At 36.7% G+C, this 21,186-nt stretch overlaps 2 protein-coding genes and 1 long non-coding RNA gene across 3 annotated transcripts; 1 reads left to right on the top strand and 2 right to left on the bottom strand.

Annotated features, from left to right (window-relative positions):
• On the top strand, positions 1 to 5,221 carry LOC122335696. Its single transcript, XR_006249001.1, has 2 exons — positions 1 to 1,369; positions 2,059 to 5,221. It is a non-coding gene; the product is annotated as an uncharacterized LOC122335696 (long non-coding RNA).
• A 274-nt stretch (positions 5,222 to 5,495) lies between these two features.
• Positions 5,496 to 11,069, bottom strand: hsd11b1lb (hydroxysteroid (11-beta) dehydrogenase 1-like b). Its single transcript, XM_043233544.1, has 7 exons — positions 10,866 to 11,069; positions 9,888 to 10,018; positions 9,601 to 9,712; positions 7,772 to 7,863; positions 7,592 to 7,685; positions 6,915 to 7,080; positions 5,496 to 5,933 (listed from the first exon to the last, which is right to left on the bottom strand). Exons 1-7 carry the CDS (start codon positions 10,939 to 10,941, stop codon positions 5,750 to 5,752), a joined length of 855 nt encoding a protein of 284 aa, XP_043089479.1. The 5' UTR covers positions 10,942 to 11,069; the 3' UTR covers positions 5,496 to 5,749.
• Positions 11,070 to 11,782: 713 nt separating this feature from the next.
• zmp:0000000521 (spindlin-W) lies at positions 11,783 to 20,946 on the bottom strand. The gene is made up of 5 exons (XM_043233528.1): positions 20,823 to 20,946; positions 19,770 to 19,811; positions 17,551 to 17,798; positions 15,084 to 15,317; positions 11,783 to 14,134 (listed from the first exon to the last, which is right to left on the bottom strand). The coding sequence occupies exons 2-5, from the start codon at positions 19,787 to 19,789 to the stop codon at positions 13,929 to 13,931; spliced, it is 708 nt and encodes a 235-aa protein (XP_043089463.1). The 5' UTR covers positions 19,790 to 19,811; positions 20,823 to 20,946; the 3' UTR covers positions 11,783 to 13,928.
• Positions 20,947 to 21,186: the final 240 nt, after the last annotated feature.

Genomic DNA, 21,186 nt, shown 5'->3' with positions numbered 1-21,186 from the left:
TTAGAATGTAACAGTTTAAATAGTTTTTTAGAATGTATCAGTTTAAATGGTTATGTTTCATTGCATATTCATAATTAATTTTCCACCTTCATTGTGTTCCAAACAGCTTGGACATACAAAAGATCTTTTTTCAAGAAAGTCCTACAGGCTTTAAACACAACGCAAGCTATCCTAGGCTTTTTTTGGGTTCAACCAAAAGAGAATAAATGAGAGATGTCAACTGCAAGGACAAAGTTACATCAACACTTTTAGTCAATGAAATAAAGTTTTCCCCTTTCCTTTGAATGTAGCAGATATCAAAAGACAGTGACTCAGTGGCTTCTTCAATAAATTTCCAATTATAATGAAGGGACTGATGTGGCGGATGACTGAAGGCATCAGTTCATCTTTATTACCGTCGGTTAATGAGAATCAATCTCACTCTCGTCTCATTTGAACTCTCTCAGGGTCACAGATTATGAATTAGGATTCTCGTAATGAACTGTCTTAATGTGACCGTCTGTGAGACGATCGCGAGCTTTTTTTTTTAGCAGAAGGTGAAAGTCTTGCCGCGAGTTAAAAGTTTGAGGGCAGCGGGCTGTGAGCGATATGAGACGAAATACGACGGGAGAGCGATAAACGGACAGATTGATTGCGTTGAAGCGTGAAGGACAAGCGCGGCGTCTGCCTCGTCCTTATAAATCCCGTCTCTGGAGTAAAACGCATCTGAGGTTCAAAGACGAACTCCGCCGGATCGCTCTTTATTCAAGGTAAACCGGCGCTTAAAAGCACAGCGTTGCTTCACAGGTGTTTGTCGCCAAACTCGACGCACGCTTCCGTTTCGAGGAGAAACGCTTCTTACCTACTGAGTTTAAAAGTTGGCTTTATTAAGAGAGCGTCACGAGTTTAGTCTGTTGAACTAGCCTACATGATTAGCACGGGTGCGTCGCGGCTAGCTAGCATGCGCGGTAAACGCTAAACATGGCCGCCTCGTTTTAATCCGTATGCTGGTTTCAAAGTTAAACCGTCTTTCCCATTTAGCCTGTTCATCTAAACGTTAGCGTAGCTGTTATTGAGAAAATGTTAGCTTATCGCTTATTCGTAGTTTCTTCGACGGTGTCGTTGAAATGTGGTTCAAATCGAGAGACGCATTGGCTTTACTAAAAGATTGCGTGTCTAGTAATTGTAAAATGTGTTTTTTTACTGCAGTGCTGTACAAAGCAAGTCACCGTTGAAGAAATACACCAATGTTTGGGAACTGTAATGCTCCCTGTGCCGGTCATTTCTGGTTAAAACCACTAAATCATAATTGGATTTGGCCCAAAACACACTACAGGTAATCGTTTTAACGCCTGCATCTGTGGAGGAAACCATTCAAACCTCTCAGCAGGTACACTTCTTGTTTTTAATGCGCAAACACTGTAATGCGGACGAGCATTTAATGTGATATTTCATTGATTTTTTATTTTTAGGCGAGTACGTCGGTTTGCATCAGCGACGCGAATGATAAACGCTTCATCTTAAACCCACACGGCGAATTTAACCCCCTTTATGTTTATTAATCGCGCATCTGTTAAGGCCGGAGTCACAGCTATTCCATAGTAATATAAAATGTGCTTTGCTTCGTGTATTTTTTTATGCATTATTAAACAAAACTGCAATCATACATCGCTTTTAGTTGAAGATCGCACAGATACATCTATATTCATAAACTGTGATTTATTCAAGGTGAAGGAAGCAATGCACCTAACGTTTTAATTTTTTATTATTTTTTTAAATGCAGTTTTCTTGGCATTTGCTCTGTTAGTGCAAAACAGTCACGGACGATTTTGGTAACTGCCGTGGTCAAAAATGATACGGGATTGGAAAAGGATGGAAAGAATAAAGAATATTTCTTCGTCCAGGGGAAATATTTTGTGCTGTTCGCGCAAAACGCAGTTTTACCGAAAGCTCAACTTTTTTTAGATTTGTGCATTTTATATTCACACAGCTTTAGAATGAAACTATATATTTACTATTTAAAATTTGGAAACATTTCGATTTTATTCAGCTTGTTTATTTTTTTAATTTGGTATTCAGGTTTCTTCACGAGGAGCATCACGGGGTTAAAGCTGAAAATTTGGGCCCGCACGCGCTATTATTTGGGAATAATCCGCTGGATTCGTTTTGCTGAGCTCTGCAAACCAAAGCGCTGAGTCTCTGCCGTCGCCGCCCCGTCCCCGATCAGATTTTAATCAACAAAAAACTTTGGTTTGGACGGCTCTCCCGCAAACATCCCGTCACGGCGGCGCTCCGCATACGTCTCGCCAACGGCCCGTTACATCGGAATGAATTTCTCCGTGAAGAAGAAGACGAGAAAAATCGATGCCCTCTTGCTATTCTCTCCGTCATTTGTAAAGAGATTGTTAAAATGAGACATTGATCTGGTCGCGATCTCTTCATCGGGGACATTAGCCTGAGGTCGTGACCTCCAGGTATCTAACCAGCGATAGTAAATGTTAATACGCGCACGGATTGGTTTTTAACCCATCTTAGCTGTGATCTCTGAAAAGTTTACGCGGCAGGCGAGTACCGCGGTGATTTACGAGATCTAGATACATTTCGGCTGACGTTAAATTAGTGTCATGAATCTCAGAGGAAGACCGCATTCACAGAAATGAATCGCACCGCCTCGGTTCTGCCTAAAAATATCTCCGGATGTAAATTTTGACGTGTCCTTGAGCAAGAAATGCCAGGGGTGACGGGGGTAAAAAATATAATTTCCAAGCCATTGATTTCCATTGGTCAAGAATCTCTTACCCTATAGTGCCACTGTGTGGTTGAACGTACAGTTTAATGTTACATCTGTGCATATTTTGATATAGTTTAATCACACTTAAATATGCTCTAGTGATAGATTCAGTGTCTGTATCTGCATGCCTCTAATACATATTTTGTTGTTTTATTTATTTTATATATTGGTTGATAATTTGACTTGCTTTTTGTTTTGTTATTTATTTATTTTGGTCAGCGTCTTTGCTTTTTTTTTAGTGTTTTCTGGTCATTGTATTTTCCGCCTATTTAACATTCGATGCTTTTATTATTTCATTTTGAAATATTCTATATAATCTCTCGTTTTCATTCTGTCGAATATAAATCACCTGCTTACGAAGTTTCTTCGCGCATCTCTAAGCAAACCACTCCTGTTTCCATATTTTGCATTTAACGAACGATTGCAATGCATTTTGGGCCTTTTTCTCATTAGCTTTGTTCGTTTGGTTTATCATCTCTAATAATAAACGCAATACGTCCGAAAGGCTTGTAAAGGCCGAGTTGCTGATTTGGGATTTATTCTCATCACACTTGGCACAAAGAAGCGTTGTGCATGAGCTGGTCACCATGGAAACGGGCCGGTGCAGTTGTGGAGCGCAGGGAGATAAAGCTCTCTCAAGAGCTCATTAAAGCCTGAAGCGGAGATGTCCAAGATCAGCTGGACGGTGCCTTCTGTATTTATAGCCGTTTAAAAGTAGCCATATATTTTTACTTCTTTTTTTTTTTGCAAGCAATGCATTGCTTGTAAATATTTAATTACAGATTTTTTTGATTTTTATATCTCACACGAGCAGTTTCCATTTTTATTGCTGTCGGACGATTAATCCCATCCAAAATAAAAGTTTTTGTTTGCATATGCGTATATTTAGAGTGTATAAATACTTAAAAATAATTAAGAAAAATAAATGATGCTTGTATATTAAATGTATTTATATAAAAGACGTAATAACGTAAACGTTTTAAGAATATATGGACTGCAAGTATTTTTATATATACACACATTTAACCCTTATTTTGAATTATTGAACTATTCGACAGCGCTATTTATATTTATGCATACAGCAATATGCAGTAATTCATATTTGAATGTACGCGTAAATTTTTTCTAATTTATAATTTTGAGAGTATGACAGAATCATTGATGTGGTGGTATTATCATTTGCTTTTTAATTTTTATTATTTATATATTTTATAGTATACTTCTTTTTATTGCATTTAATTTCACAGAACAAGGGCTAAGCACTGCACGTCGACTCACGACATGGGCTCGAACTCAACATCAGGTTCAGGTGAACCTGAAACTGTCATACGCATTTATCCAATTTCACAGCGCAGATGAATGAATCCATTTCTGACAGACACCGACAACGCAACACATGGTCTCTTGATGATTTGGACCCGTTCTTTAACCAGCATGACCCGTGTGACTCGACACGTGTAGTGTTTGTATCCCGGTTACGCTTTCGAAACTTTAACAATGGCACAACTCCACCAGAAAAAGCAATTAATGGTTGGAGAGTTTCAAATATTTAATTACAGACGACTGTTACAAATGGAAATGAATGTCTCCGTGAGTCACAATAACCAGAGGAACAACAGTTTAATTTCAGATTTAACATCCTTCAGTGAGTCCCGCAGCGCTCAAGGGAAACCGACTGGGTCTCCAATTATATTCCTCTTTTTGGGAGAAAAAAAAAAAATAAGAACCACACGGGGGAAAGAGAGCATTGTTCATTCCGGGAAAGTTTTGCAAATCCCACGTCTGACGTTAATATTTCAACATGGTTTTTTTTTTTTTAAATCAAGACTGCGGATCACAAACCGGTGTGGCGTTTAATTAATTGAATTTAATTAATTAAACATTACGTATATTTGCGAGTTCGAATCCCAAAGGCACAGCGTCTTGGTGGAGTTCAAAAATTAATTAAACAATGGCAGACAAATAAATGCATAAACATTTTAATAATTAAGCGCAGGCTCTTAAAAGTCTTTTTCAGAGTTGTTGAGAAATATTCTGAAATGATTCTCCGAGCGTGATTAATAGCGTCTTGTGCAGAATGTTAATTGTTCTGCGACTGATTTTAGAATCAATTGTTTGCGTCACGCGCGTGGGTTTTTAAATCGGGGTGTAAATATAATATTTTAATAAAAACCACTGACGAAAAACTACAGCGATCCACTGGCTATTATTATCTCAAATTGCCTCAAGTGTGCATAAAACAATTTATCAAAATGAACGCATATGCATAATGCACAAAGAAAAATTACACACGAGTGTTACAGCCGTAAAGCAATCTGCCCTTTTTGCATAATTTCTGACCTGCTTAAAGTGTCCCTATTTATGGGTTATGGAAGGTTCATATTTTGCCCCAACAGGTTGACATGCATTGTCTTATATATATATATATATATATATATATATATATATATATATATATATATATATATATATATATATATATATATATATACACAATGCATGTCAACCCAATGCATCTATATGCTTTTATTTTTACCTTACTTGCTCAAGACTCCCAAACGATTCATTTAAGGATTAATTTTTCCAACTTCTTCTGCACTGACCGGTCTCGTTTTCATCTTATAAAGGCTGTAATTCCAAATAAAGCTGTATTTGTGCCGAAGCGCGTCAAAAGCGGCACCTAGTGGTGAAAAATGAATACGCATTTACATTCAGACCAAACAAGTGGTATGCTAACGTTTTAATGTGGATGTCAACATGAAACGCTTAAGATTCGTTTTAAAAAAATCACTTGTTTCGATGATTCAGAAACGTCTCTTTTGACAGACGATAACTTTATACACTAAACTTTTCGATTTGAAACTTTGCCAGATGTTTTTATTCACTCGTTTCCAAAAATCCATAATAGAGGCACTTTAATTTTCAAATTCCCAGATCAATCTGAAACTGATTTTGACATACAGTGGTTTTACGTCAGGTTCAGTCCATATACACGGAGCTGAGGCGTGACATCATAATGTCCTTCATGAAGGGCACGTTATCGAGCAGGCAGGTGAAGTAGTGGAACCAGGGGTAGTAGGCCTCTCTCTGACGGGTCGCCCCGGCTTTGATGATGTTCAGAGCGGCTTCACTGGCAGGATAGGCGGTCATCGTGGCGTATCCTCTGCACAATATTCAGCCAATCAATAAAATGATGCATTTAAAAACTTGCCTTGAGTGTATGACAGTGAAATGAATACGTTCATACAAAGCGAGAATGTGCTCGAGTGTCTAAGTATGTTCCTTTACGGTCGGTCGGTTGTGTCAAGATGCTTGAATCATGATCCAGGAGAAGGTGAGTGGCGTTTGGTGTCGATAGTTATGTTTAGCGCATTGTTCTGTCCACTATAATAGATCACCAAGGTAACAACATCAATGAGCCTGAGGACAAACTGCAAAGGAGTTCATAAACTGCGTCCCAAAAATATCTTGATTGATGCACGTAATAGAATAGAAACATTGATTGCATTTGGTCCGCATAAATGTCCTTGAAAGATCTGGACAGAACAAACATTTACACTATATATATATATAATTATTTTTGTTATTATTTATTTAAAATAATATATTTAAATATATGCATATTTCATAAATAGATGTAAACAGATATGATTTTTGTCTAATACTTCATTAATTGACTACATAATACACATACATTTAACATATATGTTATGCTATTAATGTTTTGAATAAAAAAACTGAATATAGAAATATGTTACCATGCCTGCTTTTAGATGGGGAAACCTAATACCGCCAGCAAGTGCTCAAGATTGAATCAGTCAATTGAGTCATTCAAACGATTCTTTAAAATAGCTGATTCCTTCAGGAGTGAGTCAAATGACTGTTTTGAGCGAATCAGTGCAGATGCATACTGAAACACACTAATTTATCATTTTAAAAAGATGATAAAATAAGGATTGATAAGATCCGAGTGCAGCCGCTATGTTGATGAATGGAATTGCACTCGTGAAAAACTGCCGTGTTTTATTTCGTGTCACCATACTTACTCGTGTAACTGCTTATGTGTTTTCCTTTTTTTAAAAAAAATTTAAAAAACAGCCATAATTTCGGTCTGCAGTAGCATGTTTTAACAAAAAAAACCAACCTGATCTTGTTCATGGCTGATTCCGTGTCTATCAGACCGAGGATGAGGATTGAAACGGACATGTTGCTCTTCTTGAGGGCCAGTTCGCTCTGCAGTGCTCCGAAGAAACCGTTAATAGCAAACTTGGTAGCGGTGTACGGAGCCACGAACGGACTCGCCATCTTACCTGAATCAGGGAGGAAATGAGTCAAAAGTATTATTTTTTTGTCCAGTAAACTGAATTTAGATTAATATTAACAGAAAATGTTACTTGTAAAAGTAATGCAATATGGCGTCACTCCCTAAAAAGTAACTAATCACGTTACTTAATTACTTTTTATGGAACGTTATGCATTACGTTACTTTTGTATTACTTTGGCCTTGATCGTTTGTTTGTTCTTAAGATAAAAAGTTCTATTTATAGCATGCGTAAAAGCCTTTTTGCACCAAAAAAGTGCAATGAATAAACCTTTTTTGCATGAATCAGTTTTTGAATTGATTCATGAATCATGAATCAGCTAAATGTTTTTGTTTTGATGAATTAATGCACCTCCACATTTAGTCGAGAACTGCGCTGTATTCTCACAGTCAATTAAAAAGTAACGTTACTTTACCAGTTACTTGAAAAAGTAATCTGATTACATAACTCTTGTAATGCGTTACCCGCAACACTGTCCAACAAGGTTTTCATTTTTCACCTGCCACTGAAGACACTACAATGATGGATCCACCAGACGCTTCCAGAACAGGAAGAGCTGCTGCAGCCAATTGCACGTAACTCACAAAATTCACCTGCGGGCAAGTGAGAGATCAGCGTGAAAAGAAAGCGGGGAAATCCACACATTGCAACACCGTAGCGCTAAAATCCAGCGTTTGACCTGCATGATTGACCTGACGTGATCAGAGTCTCCGTTCCAGAGTTCAACGTTGGTGTTTCCAACATGATTGACCACCAGAAAGTCCAGCCCACCTACAGGACGGCAATCACGAGCATCAAAGTATGATTTCATGTATCTTTTTGAAAGACGTTAGCAAAAACGGTAATATTGTAAAACATTATTACAAGAAATTTTGATATTGTAATGTATTGATGTGATGCAAAGCTGGATTTTTACCTCAGCGTTCAGTGTCTAATGATCCTTCAGAAATTGTGAATGTAACGATTTGCTGATTTTTTTGTTATTATCAATGCTGAAAACAGTTGATACCATTCAAATGTTTGGGGCAGGTAATATTTCATATTTTATGTATGACATTTTTACTTTTATTTAACAAAAACATATTAAATATTTGAAAAGTGACAGTAAAGACTTTTTCAAATACATTTAGCTCTTTTAATGCTTTCTATTTATCCAAAAATCCTGAAAAAAAAAATAAAATAAAATAAATAAATATAATATATATATATATATATATATATATATATATATATATATATATATATATATATATATATATATATATATATATATATATATATATATATATATATATATATATATATATATATATATATATATATATATATATATATATATATATATATATATATATATATATATATATATATATATATATATATATATATATATATATATATATATATATATATATATATATATATATATATATAATATATATATATATATATATATATAATATATATAATATATATAATATATATATATATATATATATATATAATATATATATATATATATAATATAATATATATATATATATATATAATATAATATATATATATATATATATATATATATATATATATATATATATATATATATATATATATATATATATATATATATATATATATATATATATAATATAATATATATATATATATATATAATATAATATATATATATATATATATATAATATAATATATATATATATATATATATATATATATATATATATATATATATATATAATATATATATATATATATATATATATATAATATATATATATATATATATATATATATATAATATAATATATATATATATATATATATATATTGTGGTGGCCAGGAAGAGTAATGGTCCCCCACAAGGCAGCCTGAGCACTTTCAGCACCATGGAGAACCCCACAAGAAAGGGGTCACCAGGTAATCAGGACCAAGGATAGCTCCCACACAGGTGTTCATCCTTGCTCCGCTAATAGAGAGCCTCAGCTGCAGGCTGTTGGGTGCGATCAGGAACCACCACATAAGAGAATGGAGAAGCCTTCAGTAGAAGACGACAAGGGCAGATGAACAGAGGCTGAATGCTGGAACCTCTGAACCACAGAAGGGCAGTGTGGCCGTGAGTAGACACCTTCCTCTGACTTTCCTCAGAGTTCTGTTTCACCTTAAACCTGCCAGCTGTATTTCCTGAGTGGATAACCTGAGCTAATTTGGTGGTCAGGGGCTTACAATATGTATAAAATCATGGTTTCCACTAAAATATTAAGCAGCAAAAAATTTCAATACTGAAGCAGAAGAACCAGCATTTTAGAATGATTTCTGTAGGATCATGTGACTCAAATTATTTCACAATATTCACATAGAAAACAGCTATTGTATTAATTTCACAATATTACTGCTTTACATTTAAATGCAGCTTTGAGACTTTCAAAAACAAAAAATCTTATTCCACATGGGAGAATATTTCACTTGCGCTGTGACTGGTATTTCTCACCCAGTTTCTCCACAGCGTATCTGAAGACTCTCTCGGGGTCAGCGGGGTCAGACATGTCTCCGGTCACATGCGCTGCCTTTTTTGCACCCAGTTTTAAACACTTCTGCACCACCTGCACATCCACGGGACACGATTTCTTTACATTTCTAACTTTTATTTACTAATAAACATCATTTTATTGCTCCCTTAAACAGAATCCTAAAAAGCCAGACTAAGTTCATTCGTAGTTAAACACCGTAAGGAATCTATTTTTCAAAGCATTAATACACCGTTATTTGAAAACCGACCTTTTTCAGAGCATCCTCTCGTCTGGCAGTGATGACGATCTGACCTCCGAACTTTGCGTAATGGTAGGCCATCTGCTCCCCGATGCCCGAACTGGCCCCTGTGATCAACACCCGGGCCCCTCGAACCGACTCTGTGCAAGAACACAGCGGCCTCTGTGTAATTCAGGACCTCTCCCTGCTTTTCAGGTAACCCAACCAACCTCCCATAAAGAGCAAAACGTTCTGAATCTTAACTATAAAGCCTAATGTTTTTGATGCACAAAGTGTTTGTATCTGATTCATTCGGTTCCTAAAATACTTTCAAATATTTAATGCATTTAATTGTACTTGCAACTACTTCAGTGCAATACAGTATAATAAAGGCCACATTTTTTCATTATCCATGAATGAAGTGCATTTTTAGTGAATTTTACTGTACAGCTGTGAAGTTCAAAATGATGAATAACTTGTGAGTTTGTTTAAGTTTATTGCGCTTCCATTAAAAATTATATATATAGATAGATAGATAGATAGATAGATAGATAGATAGATAGATAGATAGATAGATAGATAGATAGATATATATATATATAAATAATTTTTTTTTTTTTTTTTTTTTCCACACGTATTTTGACACGATTGCATTCATATAAAAAGTCATAAATTACACAAGCATAATAAAAAAAAAAAAAAGTCTGACCACAGTTTCAAGGTTAGAGTTCAGCTGGTTAAAGTTCTAGTGGAAAACTTTAGTTACAATTTGGAAGCGAAATTGGTCTTCAAGCTTTGCAAAAATACATGTCTTATGCAGAGATTTTATTTTCCTTTCTATTATTCAGTATTTATTTACATGCAAATAACTAAACTGAAGGAACATCTCTCTTTAAGGATTCCACGAAGTAGGTTACTGTGACATTGTTTTATATTAGCGTGTCGAATTAAGAACCAGCAATAAATGAGCGATTATAAGCAAAACAGAGGTGAAGCTGTGGTCCTGACCTGGATCAAACCTATCTCTCCACGTGTAAGCCGTGAGGACGGCGATCAGCAGGAAGAAGCCCAAATATCCCTTCATGTTCGCTGCTGTCCTCGATCAGGAGCTCGGGGTGTGAATGAGAGCCACTTCTGACTGCATGTGGTTTACCTAACTTATTGCTGATAAAGAAAGGGTCATAAACCGTGACTCATCACCCATTTAAGGCTGCCTGAGGTCCAGGGCGCTGGATAATGACCGAAAGTTCAGGTTTTAGGAGCCTGAAGGCGGAGTTTTACAAACAGGAAAAGCGGGAACAACTCCAAAGCATTACGCGTAAAAAACCAAACTGCACTTTTTTTTTTTTTTTTTTTTTTTTTTTTTTTTTTTTTTATAAAAAACTAATTTCGAAAAATTGTCGAATGGCTTCTTTTTGCTTTGAGTTTGGTGAGCGGGTACGAAATTGCAAGGCGGCGGATCGCTTTACGGCATAAATAAACCGACATGTACAGCTAGCAACTGTAGTTACGACAGTGGTACGACAGAAGTTTCCGTCAAGAAATGAGATTAAAAAAAAGTTAAAAATGTTTCTCACAGTTTGGACCTTGTTTCAGACAATTGAGTTCCTTCTTGACATTTTTTTTTTTTTTTTTTTTTTGTTGTTATGTATTTTTTTAATTATTTATTAATAAAATAAAGTAACTGCGAATGTAATCTTACAATTGTCACATTTATGTCTCACAATTCAGGTTTTTTTTTTTTTTTTTTTTTTTTTGCAAACCCCAAAAAAACGCAATTGCGAGAGCCTCAATTATCTTTAATTTTTCTATTTTTTTTTTTTTTTTTCAAATTTGTCATTTTAACAATGTATTTACATTGTGCATCCCTGTGTGTCTAGGAAAAAAAAAAAAAAACAATTAGGAAAAAGAGTGCCATGACAACATTTTCAGTGCAAAAAATATCTCTTTTATTATTTACGATAACATCATTACACAAACAGACAGGATGAATAGTTCGACACTCCTCAACGTCACCTACTGAAACGTAACTTTGGTAAAAAGCAGCAAAAGAACGGATTAAATAGAAGAACCAGAGGAACCGGCAGAAGCTCGCAGAACACACGATAAAACACATTTACAAAGAAGCCAGAGAGAATTACTCGTTCACAGTAATGAGAAAGGAAAAAACCGCAGAATCCTGCTGAGGATGAAACCCTGAACATGTCGAAATCATCAAACCTCTCGTCTACAGGGAAAGCAGAAATATAGTACAAGTGTTTTTAAAGCACAATGGAGAATATACAGAGAGAGCGATCCACCTGGTGTGATGGCAAACGGACCACAAACTCAATCCATGTGAACAGCTGAAATCAGAGCAGTTCGTTTACAGAAATATGCATTTCACTGAGCAATACTTTCCCGTGACCCCAAACTGGGTTGCCCAAAAGATTTAATATGCCCAGAGGTGGAAAAAAAATACATTTTTCCAAAAAATAAATTAAACGCGAGGTGTGTTTTTGACACTGAATATCCAACCAGAACAAAACTACACAATGAATCTGTGCGAAGGTACTGAAGAAAAAAATCCAAAAACACATGCAAAGCACAGCAGAAAAAGATCGGCATTTACATAAGACATCCCCATTTAAATGCATTACATTTACATGACCAAAGACGTCCGTATACGAGTCAGTTTTAGGTAGTAATAATAGTATAATAACATAGTAATAATATATTTAATGCGATCAATTTAGTTTGCTATAAATATATACGGGGTTGGGTTAATAAAAACACATAATATCATAAATATGTTGCACAATTACTGAAATTGCTTCCAATTAGTTTGTTTTAGCGATGCCTATCGGGTAAGAGCTGAAACAAGTCATTTTGACTTTAATCGACGTCACTTTGGAGCTACAGACGACGTTGTAAGAATAAAGTGCGAATGCTACAAGCAAAAAAAGTCACGAACAGGTGGCCAATTATCACGGAGAAATGAACAGCATTTACAATAAAGCGCTAAGCGATGCAAAAAGAGTCACAAAAGACGGTTGTTCTGCTGTTTTATCACGGTAAAGGGCTGTAATGATGAGTTGAACCGACAAAAAAAAAAATATCAAAATGACATTAAAACTCATGAAATCATAAAGCTCTGCTCAGTTCGGCTGGGACAAAAACATGAGCATAAATATAGTGAATTTGATCCAAAAAAAAAAAATCACTTAAGACCAATTTATTTCACAGTAAGGCAGATGTTACGGTGTTTTGTAGAGGTCTAACAGGTCTATCCAGCCTGCTGGATTGGGTTTGTGTTTTCTAAACCGAGGCCTACTAAATCCGGGCTACATAAACTCTTATTGTTGCAACGGGTTTGCAACGATCTTCTCTACAATCAACGGGAGGCCCTTTTCATTTTTGCTATGCTTGACATTCAAAAACCGCAGCTGTAGTTCGGATACAAGCGCTCCTCTGCTGTTTAACAACCAAACAAACGGTAAAGCGTTAATTATTTCACACGGGACGAAACGGGGCAACCCTCTTCAACGGCAGATGTGGGGGGGGAAACGCAACTATATGCCACAATACGCGTCGCATGATACCAAACGTTTTAACAGCAATTCTGGGTTACGAAGCGTATTAGTTCAATAAATAGGTCAGTTAGAGTCTCGCCCGTACGATTCGTAATCGAATGTCTCCGACGTGACTTTTTTCTTTTTTTTCTCCCCCCCCAAGTGCTATTTACAATTCAAAACACCTTGAACATTCGTACATTACGAAAACGCGACTTTCTCCGCGGTTAACGGGTGAACGGAAGCTATTCCATGGGATTATATAAACATACCAAATGACGCCCGACGCACATGTATAAATACACCGTTTTTTTGATATGACAACTGTAAAAATCGTCTCCCTAAGCTAACAAACCCTGTACACGGACGCTTTGCACAGCACCTCCACGGCCAGCCCTTCGCGGCGAGGCACGGCAGACTGTACAACGAGAGGCTGAGGACGATACTTAAGCTATGAAGAGGTGAAGCGCTGTGGGTTCGTCTCGGGTTTCTTTGTTTTGTCTGTGTTTTTTTTTTTCGTTTAGGTGGTCTTGACCAGGTCGTACACGTGGATGTGGAAATCGTCGTCGTATTTGATGTAGTAGACGGACGGCTTGGCGGGAACTTGGTAGATGACGAGGCCTGTTCTCTTCACCCCTTTATCCGTCACGTACTCCACCTGCTTACCCACGAGGCTCTCCGTTTCCTCGCCGGGCTTCCTGTCTGCGGGGAGCAGGTGCTTGTTCTCTGCGGATGGGAGTCAATGAGTTTACTCCATGAATGGAAAATAATAAATGTTATGTTAAACATTATATTGTTTTAAACCAAACATTTACATGCATTTTATTCGTTCGCGTTAAACGGAAAGTTTTGCGTTTTCTTCCTTCAGCTTACGTTATGCCTACGTCCAATTAATTTGATTAATTCGATCGCTTTAATGATGGATGGATGCGCTTTTTCGGGCTTCTGAACAACCTGGGAAGAGCTAGGACATTTTAATACAACTCTGATTGGATTTGTCTGAAAGAAGAAAATCATATATATAATAATATATATATATATATATATATATATATAAATTAGACAGGAAATGATCATTTCTGGGTAAACTTTCCCTTTAATTCAACTAACAATATTCATTTATACACTACAAACAAAACCAATAATTTATTCAAATAAAATTGGTAATCTTTGCATGTTCTTCTGCTCAACAAGGCTGCACCTATTCAGTTTAAATTTCAGTAAAAACAGCAATATAAAAATAGTTTTACAATTTCAAATAATACATTTTCAAATGTAACTTATTGCTGCGATCGAGGCTGAATTTTCATTGATCTTTAGTGTCACATGATCCTTCAGAAATCATTCTAATATGCTGATTATAATAATAGTTATTTTAGTATTACTGAGATACCATTACATTTCTAAATGATTGTGATTATATATGAAATTATGTTTAAATATAATGTTATTTTTATATTTCCACATTTTCATTAACATTTTAAATGTTTAGCAATTGTGTAATTTTTAGTTTTTTTTTTTTTTAAATAGACATGCACTATTTTTTTGTTTTGTTTTCTTATTTTCTTATCATTTCAATTCAAGATACAAGATCTCTGAGACGGACCTTGTTAAAGATACGACCGACGGCAGAAACCTTCAAGCAGGATTATAATAAAAACATCAGCTTATTTACCTGCTTCGGGTAAAATCCGGAGGTCTCCGTCTTTGTAGTCGTCCCAGAGCTGGTACATGTAGAGCACGGGGTCCTTCTCATACGTGATGTAGTACCAGTTGGTCATGATGGGCGCTCGGGACAGGACCATCCCCCTCCACTCGTTCTTCTCTCCGTCCTCCTTCTCAAACAGATGCTCCACGGCTTTTCCCACCAGCTCCTCTGCGTCATGAGGAACCTTGATCTTGTTGTTCACTTTGAAGGGTTTAGAAACACAGCAGAATTACTATATGTACATGTGTGTGTGCGTATTAAAAAGCTATGGTTGGATGTACAGCTAAAATATGATATAAGTCGAATACAGTTTGGGATCGGTGTGTGTGTGTGTTTTACATAGTATTAAAAGAACAATAACAAACAATAGTTTAGAGATGAAAAATTACTGATTAAATTGCATACGTTTTGTCTCTTCTGCTAATACTGTGAAATATTATTACAGTTTATAATTTTCTATTTTAATACATTTTAAAATATAATTTATTCCTGTGCTCAAATCTGAATTTTGTCCTACAGAAATCATCATAAAATACAGATTTGCTGCTCAAGAAAAATGCATTATCATCAACGCTTCACATTTATGTGGAAAAATGACCGTGTTTTATTTTTCGGGATTATTTAATGAACAGAACAACCTTTATTTGAAAAAGTTAACTTATAAATATCGTTTCTGTCCCTTTGTTGTATAAAAGTATTCAACCATTTCAAAAATGGCGTAGCATTAACTAAACGCAGCTGACTAGAAACGATTCTTTCGCCATGCAAAATAAGATATGACATTTGAAACGAAGCAAAGCTCTTCATTTAAACATGCACCGAAACAATCTGAAATTCGTGGCTTTCTCGATGAAGCCCACATAACAAACAAATGTCTTCTTTGTCTGTTTTATTGTGTGCCTTAGCAGTCTGCTCGCTTATTTTCTTTTCTGGCTGTCCTAACCGTATTACGATCGCTAGGGAACGGATGTGCAAATCACTGCGTGCAGGTAAAAAACACTGCAGCATGAGCAAAATTCACAAACACGCAAAAAACCGAATCATCCCCAAGAAGCACTTCTGATTATCATCGGTGTTAAAAACAGCCGTTTGCATTTATTTGAAAAAGAAACATTTTATAGATACATTATAGATCTACGCTGTCCCTTTTAAACAATCTATAGGGTTAGTTCACCCAAAAAAGAGAAAATTAGCCTGTTTTTACTAACTTTTGAAGCATCCTTAGTGTATGTGACTTTCTTCTTTCAGACGAATCTAATCGAAAGTTACATTAAAAACGAGCCTCTCCATTGGACCGAACGGGTGTTTGCCGTATACGCTTCTGAAGACGTGAAATACGGTACGCGTATCCCTTATAAATTGTCCCAGAGATGGTTCTGAGGGTGAATAAAGGCCCCCTATTGCGAATAAATATCTATATTTATTAAGTGTAATAAACTTTTTCTCGCTTCTGCTGACTTGGGCAAGCAGAAGCAGTTGTGTTGCGTAATTAGTGACGAGCGAAAGAAAGGGAACAAAACAAAACGCCAGTCATGAATTAGAAACACGAAACGAGGGTTTGGAAAGAAACACGTCGGAGGATTTCGATACAAGCCGAGAGGAGACTGGTTTTCTCCTACGTCATCACGTCTTCCTCTTACCAACTGTTTAGTATGTTTGAAATATGGATATTTACAAAAATGCATGGATGTAGGCATTTTATTATGGACGTACATGGGTTTTTTTTCATCTTCTGAACTGACAACAAACGCCCGCTTACTTCCATGGAAAGGCTCAGAGGGGTCCGGACAATTTTTTTTTATATAATTCTGAATGGATTCGTCTGAAAGAAGAAAGTCACGTGCACCGAGAACGCTTCAAAGGTGAGAAAAAGACGGGCTGATTTTCACTTATGGGTGAACTAACCCTTTAAATTGTTCAAAAGTGATAGTATAGACCTGTGATGTTTAAAAAGGCAAAAAACACAGCACAGCCGCTCTTTAGTGTAGATGCATGCGATTAGAAATGAGACGTGTATCAGTGGGCCATGTTTAGTCACTATTTAGTGGGAAATTTAGTCAAATATTCACTCTTTGTATCGATATACTGCAGCATTTCCTCTCACCATCAAAAGAAAATGTGGTTAGCACCCGATCATGCATGAAAAAAATGGATATCGTTGTACACCGGTATAATTTTTAAATACATTTTTAGCCATGCAACTCTTTATCTTTTGGGCGATTAACCAAAAGATTGCAACCTCGCTGAAAAAAAACTAGCTTCATGCCATTACTGGGACACACAATTAATTCATTACATTGTGGTATTCCATACGCATTCATACGCAATGTTTAGCATCACATCAAACTAAATTCATGCACTATAAATACTAGCGCTCATCTTTGCACACGTGCAACTTCCTGCCTCTGGCTCGTTTCCTGTTCCACCCACTCACCCACTTTCTCGGTGAGAACCTGCAGGTTAGAGACTCGCTCGTCCTTAAAGAGCTCGATGCCGTAGACGCAGTCGAAGCCGTCGTACTTGACCATGAAGAGAGAGGAGTTGACGCTGAGGCGGTCCAGCACCGTGCCCTTCCACTTGGTCAGAGCGCCCTTCTCCCTCCAGCTGTGCTGGATCCGTCGGCCCAGCAGGTTGTTGGGATCCGGTGTGAGACTGTCGCTCAGCTCGCCGCTGCTGCGCTTCCTGCGGAGCGCAACGTAATGGGCCGCATTAAGTCTGGCGGAGTGCTAATCGAGGATTGTTTTACAGCTCAAAGCTAACGACTATGATTTCATCGATCGGCATTCTCTCTTGAAGCATATCAGTAGCATGCGTTTTACGTAACAGAAACAAATGCTGTGCGTTAGTTTAAAGTGATATTAAAAATTAGCATTAGCGGTCCCAACAAAAGTAGCCGTGATATTGAAATAAAAATGCACCCCGTTTACTAATCATAATAATTACATCATATATTAATTGCAAATGAATAATTTTAGAATTGTATATGGATAATTGAAGAGTTAATTTGCAAAAACGGACAAATCCAATTTTAACTATTTCACTGCGCGTTAATCTAACTAATCAAACAGCAGTTGGGTTATTTTGAGTAGGCCAAAAGCGACCAAAAAAATAACAAAACAACACTAAGTTATCTGTTTTTGCAAATAAACTCAAATTATAAATAGTGATATCATGCATTGTGTATTTTATCATAATAAAATACTTAATACATGTACCATCATAATCAATCAAATGTGTGTGACAGTAAAGTCACTTATCATGTTGCAAAGGTTTAATATTTCAAATAAACGGTGAACTTTTTAGTGATTAAAAAAAAAACTATTTTTCAGAATTTCAAAAAAAAAAAAAAAAAAAAAAAAAATTTCAACATTATTTATTACAATAATAACCAGCATATTAGAATGATTTCGGAGCGATCGTGTGACACTAAAGAAAATGTAAAAATATTTCATAATGTATTTTAAAATATATAACATATGTCATATTTTAAAATATATAAATCATAACCATTTTTCACAGCATTATCGTTTTTTTACTGTTTTTGATCACATAAATGCACCCTTTGCATCTTACTGACCCAAAACACTGAATAAATGTATTCATCTTCATAATAATTTCATTAAGTCCTTTTATTGTTCAGCCACCTGGCTCACTTCTGATCCGTAACAATCCAACCAATTCCCAAACAACTCCCACCCATATTTTTATTAACCTATCGATCAGAATACGATTCGCAGGCACCTAATAGAAATAAATGCTAACAAATATGTTGAAAATGCTGTCTGCTCACTCGCATGAGATGAAGAACGACCGGCGACTTTCTCAAATTATACAAAACCCACGTGGCTGACCTTTAAATAAAACTCCCAGCCTCTCACAACTCACTTTAATTCCGCGGAGCGCAAGAGTTCAGAGCTCAGTTTAATCACTCGCTGCTACCGGTCTGCGTCTGTCTGCGTTCAACATTTCTAACACTCAAAACTCATTCCTGGAAATGTCACAGCATAATCCGGCCATCTTCCGAAATATTCTTATCAACCCGAAGCCTCTGATAATCTAAGATTACGGAAACGTATATCCAGAGAGCAATGTGGTGTATAATACTATTTACTGATAGCGAACAAATCGTATACTTTAAAGTTATTAGCCAATGATTCAAAGTAATGGTTCAACCGGAATGGTTGCATGCTCTCTAAAGTTTGTTGCTTTATAAAAGAAATCTAGCATCACGGATGCTCTACGGTGAATGGGTGCCGTCAGAGTCCAAACAGCTGTTAAAAACATCTCACTAATCCATGAGCAATGCACACGAATCTTTTATTCACTTCACAAGACATGAACTGATGGACTGGAGCGATGGGTTATGTTTTTAATCAGCCGTCTGGACTCTGACGGCACCCATTCACCCGAAGAGAATCCACTGACGAGCAGGTGATGCAAAGCTACGTTTCTTCAAAACCATTTTGAAGAAGAATCATAGACGCACGTTTTCAGCTCATTTTCATTTTTGGTGCGCTACATCTTTAAAAAGAAAAGGCTCAAATTAATTTACTGCATGCTGCACAAACACTGGCGTCCCTGCTACGTCGTCGCATATCGAAACACCATAGCGTCGCCATTCTGTTACGCCACATTTATACTGTTTTTACTCACCTGCCCCTTTTCTTGGACATGTTTCCAAAACCTCAAACACACCTAGAAGAGAAGAAATGACAGATTTACAAATAAACCCGACAGGTTTGCCCGATTGGTCTCGATTTCAGGCAAGACACTACAAGCAAAAACGTTGTTGTTTTTAATGCACTGGTCAATTTTTTTTAAATTATCCACATTTAAACACCGGTCTTAACAGTTTTATCCCCATCTATATTCTGAACGTTTTTAATGATGTACCATTTACCTGTTTTTATACATTTTATTAGTAAAAAAAACTATGAAAAACATCATACCGTTCAGTCTAAAAACTATTCAAAGGGTTACCTGTGGTGTTTTGGGGTTAAAGGCAATGCAGACAAGTAATACTTTCATTTCAGCCTACAGAAACTGATGCCAGCATATGGTTGACCACGTGATTTTGACAGCTCCATTCAGTCCTAAAGCTACTACAGACACATCTGTTACATTCGTTGTTACATGTGTTGTTGAACAGATGTGACTTGTGTGTGTTACGCGGTGTGTGTAACGCCACGTTGTCTTTTGTTATTTTGTAGCCTTGCCACATTAATCTGGCCTCTGATTGGACAATGACTCAACAGCGCCCATGTTGCATAATTACATTGAATCTGCGGCATGCATTCATGTGTTTATGGTTTAATATCGAGATAAAGTTGACGTGGGATCCCCGCAGAACATGAGAACATCCTCAATATTGCGGCATAATAGAGGCCGGTTTATTTTTCATGCCTTAATACGTGAACGCCGTGCTGCTTCTGCATATGCGGTCCAATATATAACATTCGCACAATAACTACCATACCTGCCATCAGAAATGCAACTAAGGGAGTGCTGAGAATCTATAAAAAGCCACAGAATCGGGTCTTTTCGCCGCTTCACGTGAAAACCACCAACGCAGCTATAAACCGCTGGCGTTTCTGTCCTCTGCGCAACCAGCAAAGTCCGCTTTACCTTCGTATTCACTCGCCATATACACTGTAAACGCCACGTGGACGTCTGTTTTCGTATAATTAGTAAGAAAAGCAAGATTACCTGGCCTCTATTTTCATGTCTATGATGGACTTCCCTCTGCAGAGATCCTCATGTATAATGCTCCTCCAGACGTCAGGCAACAAGCTGGCACGGCCTGCGTAAACTACGACTCCCGCGATGCGCTGTCGCCGACAGCAGCGCGAACAGCGGGCAAGGAATTCTGGGAGACGTAGTCTAGAGGGTGCGTGAACTCAGAAAGGGGCGGATACGCATTCTTCCTGTGTCTTCTGTTTGACTGCCGCTGTGGAAATGTTAAAATAAAAGCCGGCTATACAAGGATTTTCTAACGAAACACCTGCATAACTGTCACCAGAGATGGTAAAAATCTCTCTGGATGTTATTGTGAATCTTAATGTTTACTACT

This window comes from Puntigrus tetrazona, unplaced genomic scaffold, assembly GCF_018831695.1.
Source record: "Puntigrus tetrazona isolate hp1 unplaced genomic scaffold, ASM1883169v1 S000000846, whole genome shotgun sequence".
Taxonomy (NCBI): domain Eukaryota; kingdom Metazoa; phylum Chordata; class Actinopteri; order Cypriniformes; family Cyprinidae; genus Puntigrus; species Puntigrus tetrazona.
The sequence above is the reverse complement of the archived record's forward strand: the minus strand, read 5'-3'. Positions and strand labels throughout refer to the sequence as shown.

Excerpts from the sequence above, each read along its gene's own strand:
- zmp:0000000521 (XM_043233528.1), bottom strand. The coding sequence starts at position 19,789 with ATGTCCAAGAAAAGGGGCAG. Across the intron at positions 15,318-17,550 it reads GGTTCTCACCGAGAAAGTGG|TGAACAACAAGATCAAGGTT; the intron begins GTGAGTGGGTGG and ends AACCCTTCAAAG. Across the intron at positions 14,135-15,083 it reads CCGGATTTTACCCGAAGCAG|AGAACAAGCACCTGCTCCCC; the intron begins GTAAATAAGCTG and ends TCCCATCCGCAG.
- hsd11b1lb (XM_043233544.1), bottom strand. The coding sequence starts at position 10,941 with ATGAAGGGATATTTGGGCTTCTTCCTGCTGATCGCCGTCCTCACGGCT. Across the intron at positions 9,713-9,887 it reads GAGAGGATGCTCTGAAAAAG|GTGGTGCAGAAGTGTTTAAA; the intron begins GTCGGTTTTCAA and ends GTGGATGTGCAG. Across the intron at positions 5,934-6,914 it reads TCAGCCATGAACAAGATCAG|AGGATACGCCACGATGACCG; the intron begins GTTGGTTTTTTT and ends AATATTGTGCAG.